A 26,423-nucleotide genomic window follows, 5' to 3' on the forward strand; every position below is an offset into this window, starting at 1 on the left:
TTCTTTTGGCGGATATAACGCTGTAAAATAGTCACAAGCCGGTAGCGATGTGAGGCGGACGTAAGCTTGTACTTTGTTCAATCTTTCCCGCTAACCGCGGATTCGGTTTTCCTTACCCTTTCCCGCGTGTTTATAGTCGTATCTTCCATCTCTTTCCGTCTCGTGTTCTCTGATGTAATCAGTTCAGTGTTTACATTGTGTGAGCGATTATACATTGGGTCACTGTGATTGTGACAGGCGGCGTTCAAAGGTACACTGTTTATATTAATTTTAATGCTTCATAATTATATGATAATTAACGAAAGTCATCTCTCATGTCACATCTATATATTGCTTTAACGGCTGATTTTGGTGTTATTTAAAATTTATTTTAATTAATAAATATATAACATGTCTCAAAAAAAAAAATCAAATGTTCACATTTTACAACTTCTTAAAAATATATGTAGTTTAAAATAAGAATTTAAAAAACGACAGCTTTTATTATATAATTAAATCATTACAATTAATAATATATTAAAAAATTTGTTCAATAAACAGTGATAAATTGATTGATTGAATATTGATAAAAAAAACCGCGAATATTTTGATGGACAATTATTTATATGAACATGACCGATATACGTCTATTAGATTTTCCTATTTAGTAAATTAGCAGTTTTAGGGTACTGCTATTAATTTAACGACTGACAGGTATCAAAAATTTATGTCTTTTTGATAGTGTATGCTAATTATATTATGAGACAAAACAGTCTTATTATTTACAACATAATAAGGTAAAAGTAAAAAATTGGCTTATTATCTGTTTATTTCGAGGAAGCTACTGACGACAAACGAAATAGACCCTTATATCGTAAATATTTAGTTAGTTATCTAATTTCTATTTAAACATACCTACTTTTCCTTATACAAGTACACGAAAATACATACAATAAAATTAATACATTCGTAACTTTTGAGTGATGAGTTAGAAGCAATATAAATTGAATATAATATGTGGTTGGTTAAATAAGTATATTTTAAATTATTTGTTTTGTTGACTTTATTCGGCATTATATTTACAACCGGTGCGCTCTTGGCGCCATATTTATGTAGCTACATCACGCTCTGTTACTTGTTATGAAGTTTCACTCATCACATTGAAATTATTCAGTTTAAATTTTAAACAGCTCTAGCAAGGACGACCAAGTTGTCTATATAACGTGAGTTATTTCAATGTTACTCTGTTACTTAATTAAATTTTATAAACCTAAATGGTCAATTTTAAAAATATTTTTGATGGTTTCCGGTTTGTTTCTCGTGATGGAATTTTTGTTTTTAATCAAATAGTTTGATATTATTAAGCATAATCGTGAATTATTCTCATTATTCACAAATATAAGATGAAAAAAATTGATGTTTGCATAAATTTAATAAAGAAATATTTCTGTTTGTGTAAAATGTAAAAACAGACAATTAACGGATGTATTGCATCGGATGTACAAATTCATTCACATGTAACAATTTATATCGTCTGTGGCTTTTTAATTGTCAAATAACGAAAACGACGTTTCACAATTGTAGCAACACATTGTTAAATTGATAAAATACTTTACAATTATTGTCTCTATCTAAATATTTAAAATGATTATGATTTTAAAGTAATTAAATATGGCACGCTACCTGGTAAGCTATTTTAAAACAAAGAGTTAATGACACATTATTTTACGTAACTAATGAGTGAATAAGACAAAAGAAATTGTACAAGCGTTTTTTATCAGGGGGACGATTGTTTCAATGAATTTTGGCGCAACTGAATGACGTCACTCCTTAACATATAAATGTTAATGCTAGAAATACGATCTGTTTATTTTGTTGTATTTTATTTATCTAACACTTGGATACTTGTTCGATCCTTTTTGACTTCTAACTCTGAAAGAACGAAATCTAACTAAGTTTGTAGGTGTCATTTGGTTCAGAGGTAAAATAATCTGTCCTTAAAAAATAGGTAGGGTAATCAATCAACGGCGCCATTTGTGGCCTGTGTCAACGTCATGGTTTGCTCAGGATATATTAGATATAGGCATGAATTATGTTCTATATTTTACTTGATTTGAGCTACATTATTAGTAGTTTCTTCAAAAATAAATTAGTAAATTTTGGTTGTACGGTATAAAACATCCATCAATATAAATTGCTATAATGATTTTATTAGATGGACTTTCATAACGTAATGTAATAAATGATATCATTATTAATATGCAAGTATGATATGTATCACGATATGATAGGTATCGTAGTTTGTCAGTACTATCGACCCGACTCCGACTGGCGATCTTCCAGGAGGCGGGGATACGAACGAGCCAAATCTTAACCATAGACTCGCTATTCCTGATAAATTACGAATTAATGTTAATGTGTGAATAAGTATAGAGAAGCATATAGACGTATACATTTTTAATTTTATTTGGTTACAGATTAAAAAACTCTTGAAAATTTGTTTCATAAATTAAAATTTTACACATAAATAATATATTTATATAAAAGCATAGATATGTATAGACAAGTATCAAACGAATGTCTTTCATGTGGTTCTAAAGGTCAAGTTAAGCAAAAATCTAATGACTCATATTTAACATTTATATAGGTATATATATATAACCTAGTACAGTACTTGCATCCTTGACTAAATCCCCCTTAATGGATCTCAAATACGTTCAAGTGTTACAATGAAATGTGAATGTACAAATCAGTTTAATCAAAGATATGAAAAATGTATCACACTTAGATAATAATATATAGATATAATATAGACTTATTTGAGTGCAAGTAACGTATTATATTTAAAAAAAAATATATATATACATATAAAACCTTTTTGAATCTGTGTAAAGCACAACTAAAATATCTTTTTTAAAACTAAAGTTATTTGGTGTTTTTTTATTCCAAATTAAAAAAAAAAACATTCTCAGTTCAAACTCTAATGATGTGTTTAAAATCTATATATCGTTCATATTAAAAGGGTCAATTACTAACCCGAGTAATATGTCGACCGTTGGACTTTGTCATGACGCGGACGGCTGTTAGTATGAATATTAAACAAACAATGATTGGCTTATTTGTAAACATATTTCTAATGAGAAATGACAAATCTCCGTATACCTATGATTCTGTTATAATTTAATCCAATTTTGTATTTAGAATTAATACCTGTGCGGTCGTTACTAATAAAATTAATTTTTATATCGAGTCTTATAATGAATTAAACATACGACTACTAAATTGCGTTCTTTTTTTAAAATGCAATAGCCATAACATGATTAAGTTTGTAAATGTATTTGACAATATTACAATATTGAGAACTTATATTTTGAAGACAACGTTTATTAAAGGTATTGTTTTATAAGGGAGACCATAAAGGAGGATATCATAAAAGTTCATACTAGTACGTCGATACTATCCTTAGTAGGTATAACGACGAACGAAAACCTGGATACTAACTGTATTTAGGTTAATGTTGCAAATTTGTGGTATGAGTACACTACCGTTATTGTGCTGTTAAACGGATGTCACTTATACTGACCATTAATTTTAATATGAAGCTAAGCGTAATTAGGATCGTAAAATAGAAATTTTTTCCATAACAATACAATTCGTAACGTTAACTCAATAATATTTAAAGAATATACATAGGTATATATATGTATATTATTTAAAATATGTATTGTATATTATTATGTGTATTATTTAAAATATGTATTTAGTACTTGCGTATTGTTATTCAGTGAATACAATGTTTTATTTTAAAATAAAGGAGGATTAGACAGTTCGTGAACCTTGACCTCGATCAATATTTGATATGACTAGAGCGGATCAATACACGAAATGTACTTATAGCACCCCAGTTGGCGGTCGTAGGAATAGAATGGATCAATAAAATATAAGACCTATCTTAAATAATTAAATGGTACATATAAGCATTTTAATATTTAAAAAAAATTGCTTTTTTAAGTTTAATAGTAAAATAAAACGAATTTCCGAACGCTTCTAAATTGTTTTTTTTTCCTCTTAAAATGCCTCAGATTCTTTGATTTTTTTTTTTTTATATTTGTTGAATGGTAAATATAGTTTGCACTTACCACTAAAGAAATGATGTTTTATAAAAAAAAATTCAGTACTTTGTTCCTTCACAAGAACTAAAAGGATCGTAAATACAACAGCAGTAATAAAATGCGTTATGCTTTTTAGTTCTACTCGCGTGTATAACCCGTATGCTTTATACTTACTCCATATTTACAACGTCACTACACACGGTTACCAGGTTATTCATTAAAAAATCTTCGCACATGTTAGTATTATTGTTTATGAAGGAAAAACTTTCAACGCTACGTGTGAAGTATGATGCTGTTAATTTGCGATAATGATATATTGAAGTGAAACTTCAACTTAAATTCAACTTAAATACTTAACGCTCCTGGGAGGGAGGGATAAAAAGAGAGAAAGAGAGAAGTAATGCGTATAGTTCGAACGCACGCGGGCAATAATTTGTGACTTATAAGTGATTTTAATAAAGGTTGTCGTAATGAAACACTAAAAATTCCTAAAAAATCACTTTCTATCCCTTCCTGTTCATTCCAACATTCGAAGTTCTTCTTAAGCGCAGTTCCCTTCGTACAACGAACACAATATTTTCTTTATTTTTCCATCCTCGTCTCACCTTCAGGTTATATTGTTATCATGATTGAAGTCTTATCCCCAGGTTAAGTGATGCCAGTTCTCCGTAACGCGGATCACCCCGCCGCTAGAGCGACCGACTCGGTCCTCGCGCGGTACAGTGTCGCTGTACTCGGCGCCTGGGCGGCTGAGACAGGTGACGTTACATTATTTTATTGGTTGGTACACCTGTTTCGTATTCGCATTACTTTTATGTTGGTACGACTGTCTTTTTTGTATTTTTGTTGTTATAACAAATATTAATAAACAAAATTAATTAATAAGGCTTCCTGATTCATTATTCTTTATTTTTACTTAGTTTTTAATCGTGCTAACATTTATCATCTAGTTGAGAAAGAATGATTTGAATTTCGTGTTAACTGAATTAAAAGCATTAGTCATTGATTTTTTTCATGTAATATCGCTCAAGTTATTTTGAATGCTGTGAATATATATGAAACTGTGGTTTTATTTAGTTTAACAAAGATGTCCGTTTAATCTTTATGAGAGCTGAACAAACAATGTATATAATATTCTGCTATATAACTATATTACAGTAAAATTTTACAAATGCAACATATGATATCGGAGTCAATTACATAGTTATTTTTTTTTTATCAAATTGGCAGTTTATTCAGTAACAACGGCAATTGGCATTAGGTTTTGTGCTATACAGCCAATTATAATTTGAACATTTTATTTAAAGCATTTTAAAAAGTCAAGACGATAATTAATAAATTACACAGCTTTTTTTTCAAATAACTTATATAAACTTATTATGAGGTGTATTTAAAATACTTTTCTGGTAAAGAAAGAATAATTGAAGATCTTGATCATAGCTAAATCGTTTAATTTATTACGTAGTAAAAAAGAAGTAAATTGTGGTCGTCTCGTCTGCCCGTGATCACAGTTGCTGCAAAGTAACCGAAACGTCGGGAAAGTATGTAGTTTTTTAAAATAAAAAAACGCGGGTAGTATAATCCGAAAACTATTAGTTTCATTTAAATATGGTTTTCTTTTCTGCGTGAATTTTCAAATATTTAACTAAACTACGTCATTTAATGCTCATTTAAATTTGTTAAGGTATTTTTTACATCTTAATTATTAAGATCGCCTTTCGAGGGCAGGCTAAACAGGAATAAAAAAACACGAGGCGGAGCAAAAACGTCACTAGCTATGACATTAACGTGTCTTCAGAAGAATTGTATCTTTTTTAAAATAATAAAATCAACAAAATTGTTAAAAAATTCATATTTTTTCGTTAACAGTGCTCGTTTGATTATTGTGAATACAATGACATAAATGTTCAACAAGTCTTTAAATAATATCAATCAATAGCAGTCATAAAAACTAACTAAGGCTATAAGAGAATCTCTCATACTTATACTAAATGAAATATTTATAAGGAAGTTCGTCTGAAACGACTGACACATGAAATGTCCTTTAAATCTACAAACAAGACTATTATCTCTAGACTTACCTATCGTTGCATGATTTTTTTTTTGTGGTTAACGAGCAGACGGCTTACTTGATAGGCAGTAGTCATTGTTGCCCATGGTCCTCCGCAACATAGATGTTCCAGATGCGTTGCCAACCTTAGTTCTTGAGGAAAAGGGAGGTGTGGGAATAAGGAATGACAGGAAAGGGTTGGAACAGGGAAAGGGTAATCGGCTCTTTAACTCATCGGACGAAACGCAGTCATTAATGGCTACTTCACGAATCATCTAAGCTCTACTACTTATAGAAGATCTTAAAACTAGTACGCGTTACTTTAGAATACGGTAAATTAAGATTCTTCAATATCCAATATCCTAAAAACAAATTGCGTAGTTTTATATCGGCCTCATAAATGACAATCCAGTTTTTTTATTCTTTCTGTCAAACATTTTTAAAACGGTCTACAATTAACAGCCACATAATATATTAATATATATTTAAAGTGATATTTTATTATAACTTAACATTTTACTCGTGTCTGAGTTCTTAAAGACTTACACTGAACTATGAATCTTCACTTGAAGCTAATCCCCTAAGAAGCTTTTTAACGACACCTTATAAGAGTTCACTTTACCTACTTCTTTTGTATGTACTAATAATATTAACTATTAAATTACTTTTTTTATAAGTTAAGATATAATGTCGTAATATTTTCTATTTATGAAAAATAGTTTGAATATATATATTTTTTTATGATTTCACATTGATTATGTTTATATTTTTCCCGCGCTCGATAATGATTAATGAATCTACAGATTATATAAGAAAAATACTGTAGTTTGTATAACAACAGATAATATAAAAATTAACGACATATGTATTTTTTAAATATGTAATATTTTTATAATATAAATATATTATATATTTTCCTTTCAGCCACTTATCCATTCGATCTGACCAAAACGAGACTTCAGATCCAATCCGAGGTGGCGGCCACTAAACACGGATATAAGGTACATCTAGACACCGGTTTAGTAACAGTGGAAATGTTACGTAATTATCCACTAGGATATAAAATTATTATAAATTACAACCCATTAAAAACATAAGTACTACATAAATTTTTTTATATGCTACGGTTTCATTCGCACTGGCATCATGGAATGTTCAGCCAATGTCAACGTTTTTATTTGATGGACGAATTATTATACATTAGTTATATAATGCATTAAATAATTTAATTTAAGAGACAGATTGATAAGAATTAATGTAATTTTTTTTTTTTAAATTCGAATAAGTTCTTTATGCGAAACGTAAAATGCCAATGTGAAATAAATGATAAATTATATATTTTTCTCTGTATTCTAAAATTGAAGTTTTGATTGAAAATTGAAGTCTCGGCTAAACTTAAGCTCATATATCAAAAATATCAACAGACCATTCCACAACAGACGCTTATAAGATATTTGCGCAGATAATTATTAAAAATATTATCTAATATTTTCTATAAAAAAAAGCAATCTGGGAATTAGGTATTTGAAGGCGCTTACAAAGGAAGTCATTTGACTATATAAACCTCCTTGAATAATAAAAAAGATCATCAATCTACGTAAAAAGTATTTCTTTTATCATTAGATTTATTCAAATTAAAAAAGTACAAGGTCTTAAATAACGTCCCGAGAACTGTGTAGATATTTAAATTCATTATAATGTCTTTCATTAAAAACGTTTATATGCAAGTCTATAAATTTCTTCGTAAGTTTTTCTTATTCTATTTACAAGGAGTGTTTCACAGTTCATTTTTTATATCTTCATGACCAGCCCGTTTCCAAGTGAGCCTCATAAATCATTCCAGAGTATCATTAACATCGGCAGTCGGCTGTATGTTCGCACTATTTTTTTTTATCTGTTAAATTTCGTTACTCTACAATCAACGTTGATAGTGTAATAACTTAAATCTTATTATTTGTATAATTCTTATATACACGTTGCATTAATTTTAATTGTTAAAATTATTTTCATCTGTCTCTTTTTTTAGTGCAAGCTCTTATCCGCAATTTTGTCCGTCTAAACATCTGAATTCGGTTCAGAGAAATGTATACAGTGTGTTTAAGCGATAGACATCGTAATCAACCGGCAGCGACATCTACAGTCCGTGTTAAGGAACTTTCTATACTGTAATTTGTTACTGTGATTAAAAAGGAAGTACATACATAGAATTCTGGGATAAATCATTTATATTATTACCCTATGTCTTATTCTAATGTCCAATCAAACAGTATTAAGTTTAATCAAATTCCGTCGAGTAATTTTAGCTCGGAAGAGCAACCAATATAAATAGATCCTCACAGACCTTCGCATTGCATTATCAGTATAATTATTGGTGTTTTATTTTAATGATGTCGTCCTTAATAAATGGTATTAATATTATGTTTCACAAATATTTATTCTTATCATATATCATATCATATCGTAACGGTCACAACTGTATACAATCAAGTAGATTTCTGTAAAGCGCATTTAAAGATAACAAAGCGACCTTTGTTTACCTTATTAAAGTTATTGCTAAGTGGAAATGTAAAATATTACATAAAAGTATTTATTTTAAAACATATTTAACTCACGATTCAGCTTACGATTGTTGTGTTTATTTGTTTAAAGGCTCATCAATAATGTAAACAAAATAATTTTCCATAATACAATAACAGTATTGCCTAATCCCGGTGTTTATATTTATTTCGGACGAGCTCAACATTTAAATTTTTGTGTTTATGTGGACAATGTAAAATCGGAAAGAATTAATGTATAACGACTTTATTAATATATTCATTTATATGGTCGCGGACGACTAATAACTGTTATATTACAGCTTGAAAACCATGGCATGGTGAAAACAGCTATAGGGATCGCCAAACAGGAGGGCGTTCTCAAATTATGGAGCGGGTTGGTGCCGATGTTCCAAAGACATGCGATCTACTCCGGCTGTAGACTCGTGTTTTACGAACATTTTAGAAACGCATTCAAAGACGACACCGGAAAGGTCTCGTTGGGCGTCGCGTCTGTTGGTAAGCTTTTCACACAATTGCACTCGATTTTAATTTCAAAGAAAACTCATTTTTATCTCGAAGCGAAAGAAATCAATTTAGATTGCACGTATTATTATGTTTTTAAACTTACTTCTACATAGAAAATATATAATCAATAATTCGCACTGTTAGATAATAATCTTAAATGTGTCCAAGGTTACTTCTTATCGTGTCACTTGATTCCGATTGAGTTGCATAACATATTTAAATAGTTTCACAAATTGCATACGCTTTTAACTGTCACTGTCATTACGCAAGTCGCAACCGTTCATGTGTTCGGAAATAGATTGGTCAAGAGCAATTCGCTTGTTGTTGTACGTATTATATAATTGAATTGAAATATAATTATTTCATTACCATTATATTTAATAATACAATCTATTTTTTTTTGTTTAAATAGTGATGTTTTATATTACTTTATAGTTATATAATTAAAAATAAAGAATTGTGTTATAAGTTTATATATTAAATTTTTAACCTTCGTAATTGAACAAACACTTATTAAATCTAATAAATCAGCGAACAATAAATCTATCATGTTCTTTTCTTTGCCTCTTGTTTTTTTATTATAACCATATTTCGTTTAGGAATAATATGACATTTTGTTAATATTATGTAGAATAATATTTTTTAAACAATATAAGTAGTATCTGCAAACAAACAGATAGCAATTATATCAGATGAGATAGCGGAGGTCAGCGATCTCTTTACTGAAGGTTGAAATGTGTTCGATAAATTCTAAGTGTTCATCAACACTACACACGATACGTTTCCCGTTTTACATTCAATAACTTACGTAACTCGTATGTTTCGAGACAATGCTTATTCAGAATAAATATAATTCATATAAAATTGATCTGTGCTTATAACGAATGAATAAAAATAAAAAACGCTAATAATTATAGAATAACATAATTAATGTCGGTTTTGGATTAATGTTTATTAAATGCAAGAAATATGTACTAAAAACAATTTATAATGTTATATATTTTGAAATTATTTGCTTTTATACATATATATTTAAATATAAAAGAAAGTCGTGTTAGTTACTCTATTTATAATTCATGAGCGGCTGTACGGGTTTGACTGAAAATTGGTGGATAGATAGCTTAGAACAAGGGAAAGGACATCATTAAGGAGGAATAGAGTTTGCCCGGTCAGTTATACAGTTCTAATTCCAAAACTAACGCAAACGAAGTTGCTTGCAAAAACTAGTTCATATATAAATTAACAAGACTAAGGCCATTAACATCGTTTCTTGTAATCATCACAGATGTTAACACAATATTGCGAACAGCTGGTCGCCATTCGCTGCTTAACCCCTACCACGAGTCTGCGAGTTTACATTCTCACTCGACAGTATCAACGTAGACATATTAATGAATAATAGCAGTGTGTATGGTGTGACAATGAAACTCGTGGTACGGACTCTGACTCACTCATTGTATACTGTCGAAGAGACAATTATTTTGTTTTTATTTACGTTGGTTCTTTCATTGCTTGAAACTTCTCAGTACTTTAGATTTAATTTTTATAGAGTTAGAAAATGGATTACATTCCTGTAGATACTGCGACCGATGAATCTTCGCATATTATATTATTAACTGAATGAGAGACTGAAGACGTTTTGTATGTAGTCTGACCGCTGACGGTGCAAACATGTGGTAAGCATACGAGTCTGTACTCAAAGGCCGCGATCATCGACAAACGCACAAAGATTCATTCAAAGGAACAGTACGCGTTATTGTACTTTGCTCATATATAAACGATTAGCAGTCTTTTTTAGGTGGATAAAATAAAATTCCGGCATTAGTAATTATTAGCAACACTTTCATAATACAGAAAAACAAGATATTCATAAAAAATATGAATATACTATATAGTAATCACGGACATTAAGGTGGTCGAAGCGCACCGCTTCCCAGTCGACTTTAAGGCGAAATCCAATGTATTAAGTACAGAGGGTAGTCGCGAAATATTGAACAAACCTTAATTATAATATTTTTATTCCCAGTCACGTTTAGATTCTAATATCGTTAAATAAGACAAATATTATCTGTCTTTATAAGTTCTTGGTATATATTGTATATCGTATTATGATGTAGGCGGCCTGGCCGCCGGGTCGCTGGCGCAGCTGATCGCTTCCCCCACTGACCTGGTGAAGGTTCAGATGCAAGCTGAGGGGCGGCGAGTTCTGCAGGGCCGGCCGCAGAGATTCAAAAACTGCCGTCAGGTGTATAGCCTGCTATATACACAGTCTGGAATATTAGGATTTTGGAGAGGTGGGTTTAGAACATGTAGATGTTTGTAAAATATGTAATATTCACATTTTTGTTTTTAATTTTATAAAAAATAAATAAAGTACATAAAATAATCATCAAAAAAATATGTATATTATGTACATATTTTTTATGAACATCGTATTTCATTTTATTAATAAACAATCATTACAAATTAATTCTAAAAGTCACAGAATAGTATATTAAATGTCATTGACGGTATATAAAGGTGCGGTACCGAACGTGCAGCGCGCGGCGCTCGTCAACATGGGTGATCTGGCGGCTTATGACTGTTGTAAGCAGTTCCTGCTGAGAGAGGTCGGTATGGAGGACACGGCGCTCGTCCACGCCGCCGCGGCGTTCGCTGCGGGCTTTGTGGCAGCTGTCATGGGAACGCCCGCGGATGTCATCAAGACGAGGCTCATGAACCAACCAGTGGGAGCTGATGGAAGGTTACCACGCAATCTTACGTTTAGCGTCCGAATATCGATAGAAACACTTAAAATATCTCATACGCAGTCAAAACAATCAAAATCCGTTGACTGAAATTACGAATGACGTTTGTCAATGGAAATGTCATCGAATTCATTGCAAGAGGTTTTAGTCTGTGTTATGTATATGCGGACATTAACGGAATAATTGGTTAAAAAAATAAAAATAAGACAAAAATATATATAAACGAAATTAGGAAGTACACTGCTTTTTTTATGAACGCTAAATATGACAATGATGTGCCATGTGATATCCGTTATACTATCACCCTTTAAGTGGTTTATGACCTAGATATTAATGTTATAACAGGCTGTAAACAATTAATTAGACATCATCGTATATTTCGTCTTACGTATTCGTTTTTTACGTAACAATGGTTATATACAGTTTTGTATTTTCGTATTTTGATTTTTAAATTTTTGTTTACATTGTCGCTTCTTTTGGGCATAATCATAATAACATAATTCCGATCAGCGTTTCGCCGCGGCTTGGATTCTTTGAAACATGATTCAATCAATTGTTCCATTGACCTACATAGCGGTATTGTTATATTCTGTCCGTTTTAGTGAAGTTTCTTTCATTATTCCACGGACGTGTTCTAGAGTAAACGAGTGGGTGAATGTGGGCGGTGGGCGCTGTACTTCGGTAACAACTAAACAGTAGCAGGTTGTAGGGTCGAGGTCAAATAACGGGGTCAAAGTCGGAACACGCGCAAGCTCAATGTAGTCGCACCTTTCACTTTCGATTCAAATGAGATCGCTAGAACGTAAACCGTAAAGGTTCATCAATGACAGAGAAAGTTTCGAACTTCACTGAAACCAATTGTCAAATCACCTGTCATTTTGTAAGATTCATTCGATTGTCGGAAATTAGTTTTAAATTTTAATTTAATTTATAACAAACATTTGCTGATTCGCAGGCCATAATTCAAAGATATTTTTTATAATTTATCTTTATCATTGTTATCTTTAGTGAAATGTTTTAATGGAACGAATTTTTCTTTGTTTCCAGAGGCACTTTGTACCGCGGGATGATCGATTGTTTACAACAATCTGTCAAAAACGAGGGAGTATTATCATTGTACAAAGGCTTTCTACCTCTTTGGATGCGTCTCGGACCCTGGGCTCTTATAAATTGGGTGGCATTTGAAAACATAATGCTAGCTATTGGAGGGAAAACCTTTTAAACGTATTAATTATCAGTTAAAGGCAGCTTTAGACGTAGCTTTGTTTGATTTAATAATCTCGATCAAGTCGTAAGAATGCTATTAAACTTTAAAAAATATATATAATATAATTCCCTTTATAAAATAATAGTAATGAAAGCACAAAGTATTTACAATATTAAGACCAATATACATATTAACAATAAAATAGATTAAATACAATGGTATTTTACAAACAATGGCTTTATAAATATTTGTTTTTTTTTTTTTTATTGTACATTGTTTATACGTTATAAATGTTCAGATGATAAATAAAATAAGGGCTGTGCAATATAAAATATAATTTTGATATTAATCATTTTGTTTGTATACATTATTGTCAACTGGCAACATTTACAACTGTTTTTAAGAGTTAAATGGAAATGCTTTATAAAGTATATTTTTTAAATTTTTTTTTGTGAAATTCTAATAAATAACTGTCTAGTGCTTGGAAAATTAAAAAAAAAAGTTTAATCTCTTTATTCATTACTATAAATATATGTGAGATAGAATTTAACTTTTCACATTATGTTAAAATATTGTATGTTACTTATTGTTTATCATATTATGGCCGTAGTTTAGGGGAAACTGTGATGTTATTAGTACTTTTTAGATGCATTAAACTATTTATTGTTGCACATTGCTTTTTATTTTAACGCTGATGAGGTAAATTATATTTCTAAGGAGTAATAAAAACAAACGTTACAATATTAAATTTATTAGTAAAAAATATTATACATCTTCCACAATATTGGAGAATCATAACTTAACTATTTAAATATTTTGATTATAATAGATTATAGCACTTTATTTATATAAAAAAAAAAAACTTGCCACAAGCGAACAAACACTGCAGATCCGACCATCACATGTGTCAATATCAATAATGCACAACGTTAAATGCTTTGCTCATACCATTATACTGCGGGTAGTTTCAAAGGACCTCCATTTTATCATTCCGGATACATCATTAATAACAAAAATAAATATCTACATTGGATTAACGAGCACTCAAAGTTATTATTTCAATTTTTTTTTTTTTCATACTCCATCGATTCTTTTCTTCTTTGACTATTTGTTTTAAACGCTAGCTAAGTACGCCACACCCGTCGCTCGAGTGTCAATACTCTACACTAAATCGTTATCACGTTAATTAATTATTTTTTTAATATATTGACGCTCATTAATATATTTTTCATGTAAAAAAAAAAATAAAAAAACACTAAAACGGGTAACAAATCTCCATTCAAACCATATAGAACACATCAAAAGCCTTGCAATATACACGTTCATATAAAAAATTATTGCCTGATTTAACGTTTGTGCGAAACACAACGCCTTAGTCTATGGCCGGATGCCGATGGGCTTAGGACCGGAACTAGTTATATCACGTGGTTATTAAGGCGAAGGCGTTTAAGGATTTTAGGACTTTTTAGCTGGCCCTAGCCCACGCACCCGGCTGGGGAGATACAAAGCCTGGGGACGCTACGTTCGATACATTTAACTATTTATTATATAGCGATAATGAAATTATAAAAAAACCGAAAAACTTAGTAACTACGCCTTAAATGTATGTGTGTAAAGTGTAAACGTTTTTTTTTTCTTTCAAAAGAAACCGCATTATGCACTAATGTGGATAAATAATGGTCCAAATGTTCATTCCTTGGATAAAATCACTTCGACAGTAATCCTCTGGCCGCACTAAACATAATATATTAATTAAAAAGAAATCTAAAATAACATTCTGGCACGTTTAGCGGACGACGCTGGCGTGTCCGGTCGATCGCTGTGTGTTGAGCCTGGCTTGAGTCCGTCACGTGTTATACAATAGAGGGAATCGAAGACTAATTCTGCTTAGACTAAGACTAACTCTGCCGTCAGTTCGTATTCTGATAGTGAACAATATTACAATATTAAAATAAAACAATCGACCAGACATAAACATCCGTACGTTATAAATTCGTCAAACAGAACATGTTCCTTGTTTCATCCATTTATATTTTGTACTAGCACTAGTGAAGGCGCGTTCAAATGATGTAAGCACCATGGACGAAAAACAATGTGTTGAATAAACAATTACGTTATGTAATTGACGTCGACATTACAACGTATAGGAATAAGTGGTGATGACAGGTGATGACAGTTGATGACAGGTGATGACAGTTGATGACAGTTGATGACAGGTGATGATATCTGATATGTCACTATGAGTGGTAGGCTGTGACGTAGGAGGCCGGGAACAAGCCGCGCCGGTGAGCGATCTCGCCCTGGAATGGAAAAAAACATTTAATAATTTTATAGCTTAAATAATAAATCGAAACATACTTTATCGACATATGATTTCTAGATTAAATATACCAAATGTTTTTTTAGAGTTACTTTTGTTACCATATAAAAAAACAAATTGAAATTGTTGCCAGAAGTGTTTATTCAAAATACTTATTGCAAAATGTCATCTGATTACTAAAATAACAAATATAAAATTTTTACACAAAACAGTATTGATATCTATGACGCCCTTAATAGAGTAAAATACAAATGTCTCTATCATTATAAAAATATCAAAAAATAAAAAGTGTCAATTTGTGAATATATATATGTTGTAATTAATACAGATACTATAATGTTAGTTTTTATTATTTTTTTACTAGGGGTAAGGATACGGTATAGAAGTGCTACAGCTGGAACAGTTGACCGTCCTCACCTGCCACCAGTGCTGGTCGGAGCGATCGATGACGGTGATGACGTCACCGCGGCGGAACTCCAGCTCTCCGGCCTCTTGAGGAGTGAAGTCGTACAACGCCTGGACCAACATCTGGAACATTAAATACATTATGATTATATTATAATTTAATGAATCAATGCGTTAAACGAAACATTCTTTTCCGTGCGGAGGCTTCGTATAGAGTCAGATATAAAATAGGTAGTATATCAAGGCTTTTATTTCTATCGATAAGCTTTGGAAGGCTTTCTAAGAATGTACGTGGTGTACGCCATTACATTTTTTTTACAAGAGGCCTCAAATTAAATCCCATATAATAAATTTGTCTGTTGTTATACATACAAATGCGATATATTTAGAAATTCAAATCGCATACATTATCGGGAATAAATTTGGAACAAATTTTATATCAAAGTTATTTTAATACTGACAGAGTTCGTATTGGAAAACCGCGCTTAGTTCCTGAACGGAAATTGGCAAAGCCAGTTACTCTACATTCTAACTAGAGCTCTTTAAAGATTTCTCTGTATAGAAATGCATAAGTTCATATATAAAAATAAAAATCGAAGTATACTTTATGTTGAAGTTATTAAATTATTCAGGTTTACCGACTTAGAAATAGGGGTGTTATGGTTTCATGAATATTTCGATTTTTTAACTCATAAATGGTTTAAGATTTTTTTTACTATCTATCGCGTTTTATAATGTTTATATAATACTAATAATAATATATATTTCTCATTGAAAACGACTACAGTTATATAGTACTAGAGATTTTTATCACGAAACCAAAACAATATATTAAATTGACTCAAAGCAAGGCTGCAGCAAACTATTAGTTCTATAGCAAAAAAAAAATATTACCAGCTATCTGTTACGGCGTTTCTGTCGTAAACTAAACGATATCTATAAATACCAGGATATATAACACGTTCAACGTAACCATTACAAAGGCACTATCTAACTATGCAGACATGAATGTAGTTATTTTTGCCGGCCAGGGTCGCGGGTGACTGTTGGTTTGTATGAAGGGAATTTGGGAGTTGCAGCGACTTTACCTTGTTAGATATTTGATTGAAGATATCGACAAACATAAATAACATATATATATATATATGTTTAATTATATATATATATATATATGATCTGATGTTTATAGTGAAAAATCTGTTTGATATTCAAATTTTTAGGCTTATCTTGCGTCATAATAACTATTCTCAAGGAATATCTTTAAAAATTATTTTTGGTAATATAATTTTAATAATACAATCATCTTTAAACTTGTAATCAAATATATATTTGGAACATTAAATGAGGCGCGGCTGTTATTAATAAAATAAAGCGAGGTCGTAAAACACAATTAGTGTTTGAGACACGAATTTAGTCAGTTCATCCAGATCATTGGCAAATGGTCTTTGAACACGCGGTGTGGAATGACAGAACCACGGTAACTTAGAAGAGCTTTTTCTGGTACAATTATGGCACAAGCAACAAATATTATTATATAAGTATCGGAAACGTAGCAAGTATGAAATTTTTTATGTCTAAATTATTTAATTTACACATATTTGTGACGATAGAAAGCCTATAATATGTAATTCATATATCCTTACATTATTAACAGCCGACTTCACAGCAAGGGAGAAAAATATTATGATAAACAAATGGCACTTCGGCTGTGGGATTTGAAACTAATCGTATACTACTTGAAGCTTCGTTTATTGAATTCACATACATTCCCAAAAAAAAAAAAAACATTTTCACCATAATATAAAATATATTGAAGATCTGTTCTAACTTATAAAAAACGATGAGACGTCGTTATTTTACCCAAGACTGAGTCTCAGACTCGAATTAGTGACCTATGACAGTCACAGCTAATCAACTTACTACAAGTTTACATCGTGAAACTAAACAGACATACATCGCAACTGATAGTATCAACGGAATAGATATATGAACGAAAAACTACGACCTAAGTTGGTCGATCTTATCACGTGACGTAGTAACACCAAAGTTACGACGGATACGTCGTCATTTTTCAGTTCTGTTCGTTATGCTAATGTACCTACCTCCTCAGGGACCACGTCTCTCAGCTTCACGTCTTGCAGACGGCTGACCGAGGCGGTGCGGTGATAGTCCACCAGTTCGTTCAAAGAATTGAACTTCACAACCCACAGGAAGAACTTGCTGGAAGCGTCCCTTAGGACCTTGAAGTGCTGGACACCGTCCGGGCATCTATAATGGTGTTGGATTGACAAAATATATATAAAATTTTTGTTTGGGTTCCGTAATTAGGGTTAGAACAGAGCAATCACTAAGACTCCGCTATCAATACTTATATATTAAAATATAACACGCCTGTCACTTGAAATTTTAATATACCATGAATGATAAATGAAAAAAAATATTAAAAATTTAAGGCGTCTTAAATATAACAATGTGAGATTTTTATAAATTTTTATAGACAATAGTACGGAAACTACCATGCAAAAAACTCGTCTCGTCGGTTCAATTGTTTTTTCATTAATTAAAACCGTCAATTTATCTGTACGTTGCAAATTTAAATCTTATATCGTTAAGTCGAATTAAGATCCAACTGATAAAACTATTAATTTTATATAATTTAAAATAATTACCGCAAACATATTTAATAATTTGAACGCATCCTTTACTGGCATACAATGCATAAACACAGGTATACTATGCATAATTTTTTTGTTATCATTATCTATGGACATGTTACGTAACTGAGAGAAAAGTTTATATATCTATTAATGGATCTTACATTTGACAGTCAAATGTTTACAGGTAGTAAAGAAAGCATGAGCTGGAATAATACAATCGAACAATAGGAAACACATCACGTATATACATTTCAATTTAATTATCTAACGAAGACGTCATTTGGAATGACAGAAATGTTTTGTAATGGATTAGAGGTAAATATATCCTGTGTATATAATTACGCGATTTGTGTTATGCTCCGGCCGTTTAGTTTGCGTCTCTGACACATGTCAATTGGCCGTTAGTGATGCACGGCGAACAACATCAATAACATGTATTATCGTATCGCACGACGGAAAACATCACTAGTTGCCCTCAAATGAGTTAAAACTTCTTCTTAAGACATGCTTATGATAAAGTCTCGACCAAAAATTGATCCCTAGTAGCCAAACCCTCACACCGTCAGCTCAAATGCTTTCTGTTATCACCTTTTATTCAATTAATAATAATCATAATTTTTTTTCTATGCTTTTTCCTTACCTGTATATTAATTCTGACAAATGACGTCAAGTCACTTTTGACATCTAGTGTCCTAAATTTATTTATATAATATTTAACTATGTAAATATGTTACACTTAATACAGCTTTGTTATTGTTATTTAATTCATACATACGTTATGTCTGACTAAAACATTAATCACACTCGACTTGAACACTAGGCTTTTGAATGTTTCATCAACTTCCTGTGAGCCCAGATCCATCATAGAAACAGACTTCCTTACAATACTATCCATATCAACATAGATTTCTCGACTCTAAGATAGACTGTATCCTAACCTGTCACGAAAAAGTCATGGTCAGCTGCTCCCGACTCTCCCAAAACCAACTATTGTATATATTCCATTTCTTGAAATATTTTGATCCTCTATGAGAAACATTCCGGTAAGAGCTGTAAAATTTATATCAATCTCCCGAGCCATGGACCATAAGCGTGTGAGGTTCGTTATGATGAGACGAGGTGGTGCTAACTGCAAGTTAAAGCTCAATCGATACAAAGTTAACTGGAATCGCTAAAATATTTGAGGAACTGGTGCGGTCAGATAGTAGTAGATACCAAACGCCGATACGCCGTTGAAAGTACGTTGTCAAATTGGCGCGATTCAGCTTGTGGTGTTCCATAAGGTGGTATACTTTCTCCTCTCTTTTTCTATCTATCAATTTAATTGCTAAAGATTTCATCTCCCCTTATCATATCTACACTGATGTCCTTAAAATTTCCGCTCCCGCTTTTTGTGGCGGCGTTTGCGTCCTTCGAGGAAGGTTGCCTCATGATTGTAGCGACAGTGAATGTGACAGCGCCAACTTATAACAGCATAACAATCTTTTAAAACGCTAATCTAAATATCACTCTCAGCTTAAATGACTGTCTATCTTCTAGATATTTGTGTCAATTATTCTGTATGCTAAGAGATCCACTTCCTGCTCAGTGTTTGTAAACAAAATTTCCGTTATAGGGAAATTCCCACAACTTGATCATGGCTCACACTTTTCATTAAGTCGCATCGTACTGGTCTCCTCCTAAACTCTTTCACAGTTCACACAATCCAGATCTCATTAGACCAATCGTCTTGACGACCTTTTTATGGATGGGACGTAAAAAGAAAATAATAGAGTAATTGTTGTAACAATGCATCAGTTCTTATGGAAGCTTGATTTGTTTTTATTTACATTCTCTTTTTATGTTCTTTTTTATGTATGTTTAGACTAATGAATATGTATTTAATTTACCTAAGTTTTTCTATTCCTTTCTCTCCTAATGCCTAGTCATTACTGTAGCCCTGGTATATCTTTTGAGCTCGACTAGTAAATAATGCAAATGTTTAGTGCCTAATTTATTATTACAGTGTAAACATAACAAAAATATTCGATTGCAATTGTCTAATATTTTTGGTCACATCACAAAGCGATACAAAAGTGCGATTTATTTCACCAAGCAAAACTACAAATCATAGACAATCTATTTTTTATATTAAAAAAAATATCTATAGAGGCATGTATTAATCACTTTCTTTTTTTATCTGTTTATAAATCGATGGCAGGCGACTGAATAACGTATGAATCACAGATAGACGAAAAACTGGTTCTAGCTGAACGTAAGTTGACTCATAGCAACAGCATTACACGGTACGGGGTTAACGACTTTGGAAAAATATATGAAAAATTATTTATATAAAAAGCTACGATACTAAGTTTGCGAATAATTTTCACATTAAATTTCATTACATATTAAATATTTACGTCACATATTTTTTGTATTTCAAAGCTTGAGAGCTTTATTTTCAGATGTCGAAGATTCCTTTTATGTTTCATTTCCGTGACTGCATGGACACATTCGACCGATAAAAAAAGGTTTTATGTTTTTAATTTGTTGATTAAAGCCTCCTTTTTATTATTTATGCTGCCAGCATTGATTTAGATATATAAAAACATTTTCATCAATGGCTTCACACTTTGTTTATATAACTCGTTGACACTCAGACATTCAGCACGCATTCAAATATTTGCAGACGGTCCTTATTGAGACGAACCGAATCTATTGACATAAAGATAATATGCCATACGAAATAAAGTATAAAATTACGTCGTTACGATCGTAAATACCATCGACTGTGACGTAAATAGTTGATTAGTTAATGGTTTAGTCCGTATATAACAACTATTCAAATGAGGAAAACTGTTAATTGCTAGAATTTATAAAAGTTTTTTATAAATTGATAAGGGATAATAATTTATTGAGAACTATCAGGTTAACAAAAAATTGTTTTCATATATATTTTTTTAATTTCAAATACGAAATTTTTCAAGATTCGACGAAAATGAGACGATAGAGAAGACTCTGGTCACATTTTCTTTATCAGGAATTCTTTTCATGAAAGCCTCTATGAAAATCAATTCTCATGAACACACAAGGTCTTAACAGTGAGGTCAAACGATCAATGACCTCAAATAACATAACAAATCACCCTATCAGCGTATTATATACAGCCATCAAATAATAAATAAGAATACGTGAGTCACAGGAAGACAAAATACATACATCGGAGAGCGATCGAAATGAGAACGACCTGACTCACAGTCATTTTTTTCTAATACCAACAATGGTTAAATTTATTTAACAATTGCAATAAACACGTCACATTGACTATAATGTTTTCCTCGTATCTGTACTGGGTTCAAACGTCATATATTTAGTTTAGTGCATATCAGTGTGATTTTAAGTTATTTCTTTCACGGAAAGCAAAATTTTGGAACGGTAAAATAAGTGGCCTGTGATGATATCAATAGTGGTTTTAATATGGATGGGATGATTCTTAAGGTATACGGTGTAATTCTTACACAGATTAAAAATTATAACACTGCCTATTATTACACAGATTAAAAATAGCATTAATCTTTTGAACACCTAAGATATTTTTCAACTGTAACTATATATACGATTTAATCCAAACAAAACGACGATCATTCGCATTTTTTACTGTGAGTATAGCACTGTTGCTATGGATATAAAGCCCAAGAAATCACTTCGGTATATGGATATTGGATTCCTATCCCGGGATTTTACCCTATGAATCTTATAATCCCGGATCTCGATAGCGCTCATATAGCAGAGGTGAAGGTATAAGGATATATTAAATGTCCTTGCTGGTCATTTCATATTTTGTAATATCAACCCATGTCCGCTAGTTATAGTTCAGTTCTTGATAGTCTGATCAATTATTTTTTTATTACCAATTACGTAAAATCCATAATTTATATATTTTATGTATTATGAATGGCATTTATTTTTATATTTTTTCGCCTTATTATTCATGTGGATTAATTAAATGACATGACGAACAAAGTGTAAGGATTCTTCAGCTATTTCATACAGACAAATATATTTAGGATAATCGTGATGACAGTATTATTTATATTTAGTTATTACAAACAAACGCACCAAATACATTTATACGTATAGATATTCTTCCGTCAAACGTCCATCTCGAAAGTAGTATAGATGATTATTGACTGTGTCACCCTTTCACGATCAGATAATTGAATCGATTTTAACGAAAATCTATATTAATTAACTTCAACCATAGAAACGTATGAACTGAATTTTCATAGATTTAGACATCTTTCTATTAAATATAACAAGTAATATAAAGGATGAATTATTCATTGACAATTATTTTACCGACTCAACATCTCACTATTCACTCAACGCAATTCCAAAACGAACCGAGACAAAGACGCCGACGGAGGCTAGTATGATAAAGTCAACATAAAAACCGTATAAATTTAACGTTCATAATAACAGGTGAAAAATTTTATCACAAATAAATCTACTCAACAAGACCAGTTTATTAATTAATTATCGAAAGAAAGCTATGGCACACTATGGACTCGATCTGACGATACATGCGGTCATAGACAAGGTAGAGGCGACGTGTGGCCATTGTTTATGGTATAATCGCTTTATGATTGTCAGTTATGACATTTCAATTGATTCATGACATAGGAAATGTTTATTTGTTGCCGAACGATAAAAATAAAATTAATTAGCTAATAACTCGAAGAACAGAATGGACAGAAATAATTATTGTGACTTTATTGAGGATATTAATATTTTATATTGTGTTACATATCTGTTGATAAAAAATCGTCACATTATTCTGTTATTTTCATTTATAAGTCACTACACAAAAAGCTTTTATCTTAAATTTCAGTACCTAAAATAGATGTTGCTATCGTCTCTCGATTTTTATGATTTTAGATAGTCGAATTATATGTATAGTTTTCCTTAATTAATTACAACTTTCTTTACATATAGTACAATTACAAACTCTATAGAGTATAGTTATAGAACGAAACCTCCTTGTTATAGTTAGGACAATTACTTCTGTATCAACAATACAATCTCTTGGAAACTTTTAGACATGCACACATTTCTAATAAATAAAATGTTTACTAAAGACTAACAATTTCTTCCTAAAGCTTATTTAGCCTCAATAATTTTCATATATTTATTAAAATATATATATATTTAAATGGAAATGTGCATATAATGTTGAGCTCAGTTACGGAACTGTATACTGTAATACAGATTAAGCAACAAGATTATCCACACTAATGACATGATATATCCCGCCGAGTTAGTTATTTTAGTCTTCACTCTCAAGTCTCTTTTATTTCAACTTGCTATTTACTATAACTGGCACATAACTGAAGAAATTCAAACATTCTAATTCCTTTTTAACTTAACTCAGTATAATATAGTAGAGTTCGATATAAAATGGTCATGTAATCTATTATTATGAACAGTACATGTGATACTTGTGCTTGTTATGTATATTATGACCTCCAATATCAAATTACTTCTATAACAAACTATATGGACCCCTTGTTACATCTTTATCATAGTCGCCTTGATGACATCTAGATTCTAAATTCATTTTCTAGGTTTTTAATTCAAAGTTGCCTTCCATTCATACATAATAATCTTAGTTAGGATTAATTCATTTTCATTGAATCGTAGATAAGAAGGGTTTAATTTAAAAAAATTGTAATAATTCTTAGAATAATAATATAAATAAATTAATGCTTTTCTCTCCATACTCTTCCATATCTTTAAACTCTCAACATTCACTTTAAGAAAAATAACTTATTTGTTTGAGAACAAGATAAATAAGTAAACAAATCATTTGGAACATCACCAAATTTGTTATGATGAAAAGCCCATTTGTAACAATTCATACAAGATTTGTTGCTTTTGTTATCAGCTTTCTGGGTAATTAATACTTTGTTATGTAAACAATGAACAACTAGTTGTTGCCTACAACTTTGTCCTCATGAACTTGTAAATTGAACTCACAGAGAATATAGTATCCTATACCCTGATCCCAAACAAACAACGGGGATTTTCAGAACAAATGATAGTCTATATCTCACTCTAAAATGCAAGCTACATTACCATAAAGCATAATTAAAATCTGATGAGTAATTTTTGCTTAAAAGAGCTACAAACATAAACAAAACCTCTCAGCCTTTTGTTACAAAGTAAAGAATTAGTAGAATTTAAAATGAATAATCTTAGAAATGTCAACAGTAATATTAAAAAGTGATTTTAAGTGTTATAAGATCAAATACATAAATTACAATTGAGATTATTATTTCATACAGATATTTTTTTTTATAATTACAATAAAAATCGTTGAATATATTGTTAGATGATGGCAGAGCTTACAGCTTCATTAACATAAGTAATATGTAACTCACTTGACTGACAGCGAGAAGTCACCAGGGCTTGACTCACTGATCCTAATGAGGAAGCCACCTTCGGGCTTATTTGCTAACAGTTTCTCAGCATCAGCTCTTGTGATCCTGCCGTAGTACCAGCTACAACATACATTATAATATGAAAATTATAATAACATCATTAAAATTATAAATTTTGTATTATTTGAATAAGATATTGACTTATTATATATTATGTTTTGATTTGAATGACCAATATTATGAGTATTTGTTACCAACATTTTGTTTGCTTTGAGTAAAATTGAAAAATAATGTTTTATGACTGGTTACATTGGTAATTAAAATAAATAAAGCAGTAGTCTTCTGAAGATGTTTCTTGGGTTTATACATGTTTCTTATTCATAGTTTGAAAGGTTGGTACATATTAATTAAACATTATCACTGAGGTGAATGCTTTATATAAAACATATTTAAACTTATCACTTCATTGAAATTGTGAATGGAGTTTTGTATGGAAATAAGTTATTTATGAACAGAGAAAGTTTTGAAATTAATTAATGATTGTGACGTAAAGAATTTTTACGAATATTAATAAATATTGGGTCCTGCTAAAATGTTGACAAAAAAATTATCATGGGAATGTGAAACGTATAATAGCGACTATAATAAATCGTCGATAAAAAGGGACTCACCTGTGACTTTTCATCTGTATGTAGTTACTAGGTATTAAACCTTCTTTTCCGTCTAATTCGGCTCTATACCAATTCATATCGTCCTCCATATTAAGTATCTGCAAAAACAAATTCTAGAAGGATCTGTCACGTACAAAAACTAACATTCCATTTTCAGGAATCGGCGTTAAAACTTACTTTAAGGACTTGATTCTTCTTAAAACTGAGTTCATCATCAGCAGTTGCAGTAAAATCGTGTTTTGCCACAGCCTCCATGTTCAAATTAGGCACTTCACTCTAATGTCACTGATTACCGAAATAACTCACAAAGTATACAATACTATACAATCACTCTAGGTCAAGGTAATAAAGTAATCATAATGTATGCATTGGACACCAGAAAAATAGAAAAATTTTGTTTCACGATAAATTTTATGGGAATTATATTCGTTCTCCAACTATACATCAGTCATTCACATTTCAATGCACAAAGTTAAATGTTGCCATAAAATGGTTACTTCTTTTATTGTAAAGTTAACTTGGTGGTATCACTGAAAAAACATACTTTTTACATGGCAATATTAGAAAAAGATGTTATATTTTAATCATTACATTTTAGACTTAATAAGAGGATACAATTTTTTGAAATTTTAGTTACCTCTAGAAAATATATATTTTTTTTTAAATAATCTAAAGTAATCTTTAAAGAAATTTCTCATATTATTTTCAAACTTATGCTATATTTATTACAATTACTTTTGAATATTTTAAACAAAGAAACTAAGTTTTGAATCATTTATTATTTATTGTATAAA

At 30.9% G+C, this 26,423-nt stretch overlaps 2 protein-coding genes across 4 annotated transcripts; one reads left to right on the forward strand and one right to left on the reverse strand.

The window, feature by feature from the left end:
• The first annotated feature begins 40 nt into the window (after nt 1-40).
• Nucleotides 41-13,828, forward strand: LOC116773259 (mitochondrial uncoupling protein 4). 3 transcript variants are annotated; one of them, XM_032665691.2, is made up of 7 exons: nt 41-250; nt 4,727-4,849; nt 7,066-7,142; nt 8,999-9,194; nt 11,321-11,497; nt 11,724-11,946; nt 12,998-13,828. In XM_032665691.2, the coding sequence occupies exons 2-7, from the start codon at nt 4,747-4,749 to the stop codon at nt 13,170-13,172; spliced, it is 951 nt and encodes a 316-aa protein (XP_032521582.1). In that variant the 5' UTR covers nt 41-250; nt 4,727-4,746; the 3' UTR covers nt 13,173-13,828. The 3 variants fall into 3 exon arrangements, with proteins under 3 accessions (XP_032521582.1, XP_032521573.1, XP_061377091.1); XM_032665682.2 differs by having other exon boundaries at nt 4,739-4,849; XM_061521107.1 differs by lacking the exon at nt 41-250 and adding an exon at nt 1,178-1,202 and having other exon boundaries at nt 4,739-4,849.
• Nucleotides 13,829-13,892: 64 nt separating this feature from the next.
• On the reverse strand, nt 13,893-26,118 carry LOC116772844 (growth factor receptor-bound protein 2). The gene is made up of 6 exons (XM_061521109.1): nt 25,807-26,118; nt 25,630-25,727; nt 24,959-25,078; nt 17,985-18,150; nt 15,895-16,005; nt 13,893-15,457 (listed from the first exon to the last, which is right to left on the reverse strand). The coding sequence occupies exons 1-6, from the start codon at nt 25,882-25,884 to the stop codon at nt 15,395-15,397; spliced, it is 636 nt and encodes a 211-aa protein (XP_061377093.1). The 5' UTR covers nt 25,885-26,118; the 3' UTR covers nt 13,893-15,394.
• Between the last annotated feature and the right edge of the window lie 305 nt (nt 26,119-26,423).

The sequence above is a fragment of the Danaus plexippus genome, chromosome 8 (assembly GCF_018135715.1).
Source record: "Danaus plexippus chromosome 8, MEX_DaPlex, whole genome shotgun sequence".
Classification (NCBI taxonomy): domain Eukaryota; kingdom Metazoa; phylum Arthropoda; class Insecta; order Lepidoptera; family Nymphalidae; genus Danaus; species Danaus plexippus.

Excerpts from the sequence above, each read along its gene's own strand:
- LOC116773259 (XM_032665691.2), top strand. The coding sequence starts at position 4,747 with ATGCCAGTTCTCCGTAACGCGGATCACCCCGCCGCTAGAGCGACCGAC. Across the intron at positions 4,850-7,065 it reads CGCCTGGGCGGCTGAGACAG|CCACTTATCCATTCGATCTG; the intron begins GTGACGTTACAT and ends TTTTCCTTTCAG. Across the intron at positions 11,498-11,723 it reads AATATTAGGATTTTGGAGAG|GTGCGGTACCGAACGTGCAG; the intron begins GTGGGTTTAGAA and ends CGGTATATAAAG.
- LOC116772844 (XM_061521109.1), bottom strand. The coding sequence starts at position 25,884 with ATGGAGGCTGTGGCAAAACACGATTTTACTGCAACTGCTGATGATGAA. Across the intron at positions 25,079-25,629 it reads ATACAGATGAAAAGTCACAG|CTGGTACTACGGCAGGATCA; the intron begins GTGAGTCCCTTT and ends TGTATGTTGTAG. Across the intron at positions 15,458-15,894 it reads CCGACCAGCACTGGTGGCAG|GGCGAGATCGCTCACCGGCG; the intron begins GTGAGGACGGTC and ends TTTCCATTCCAG.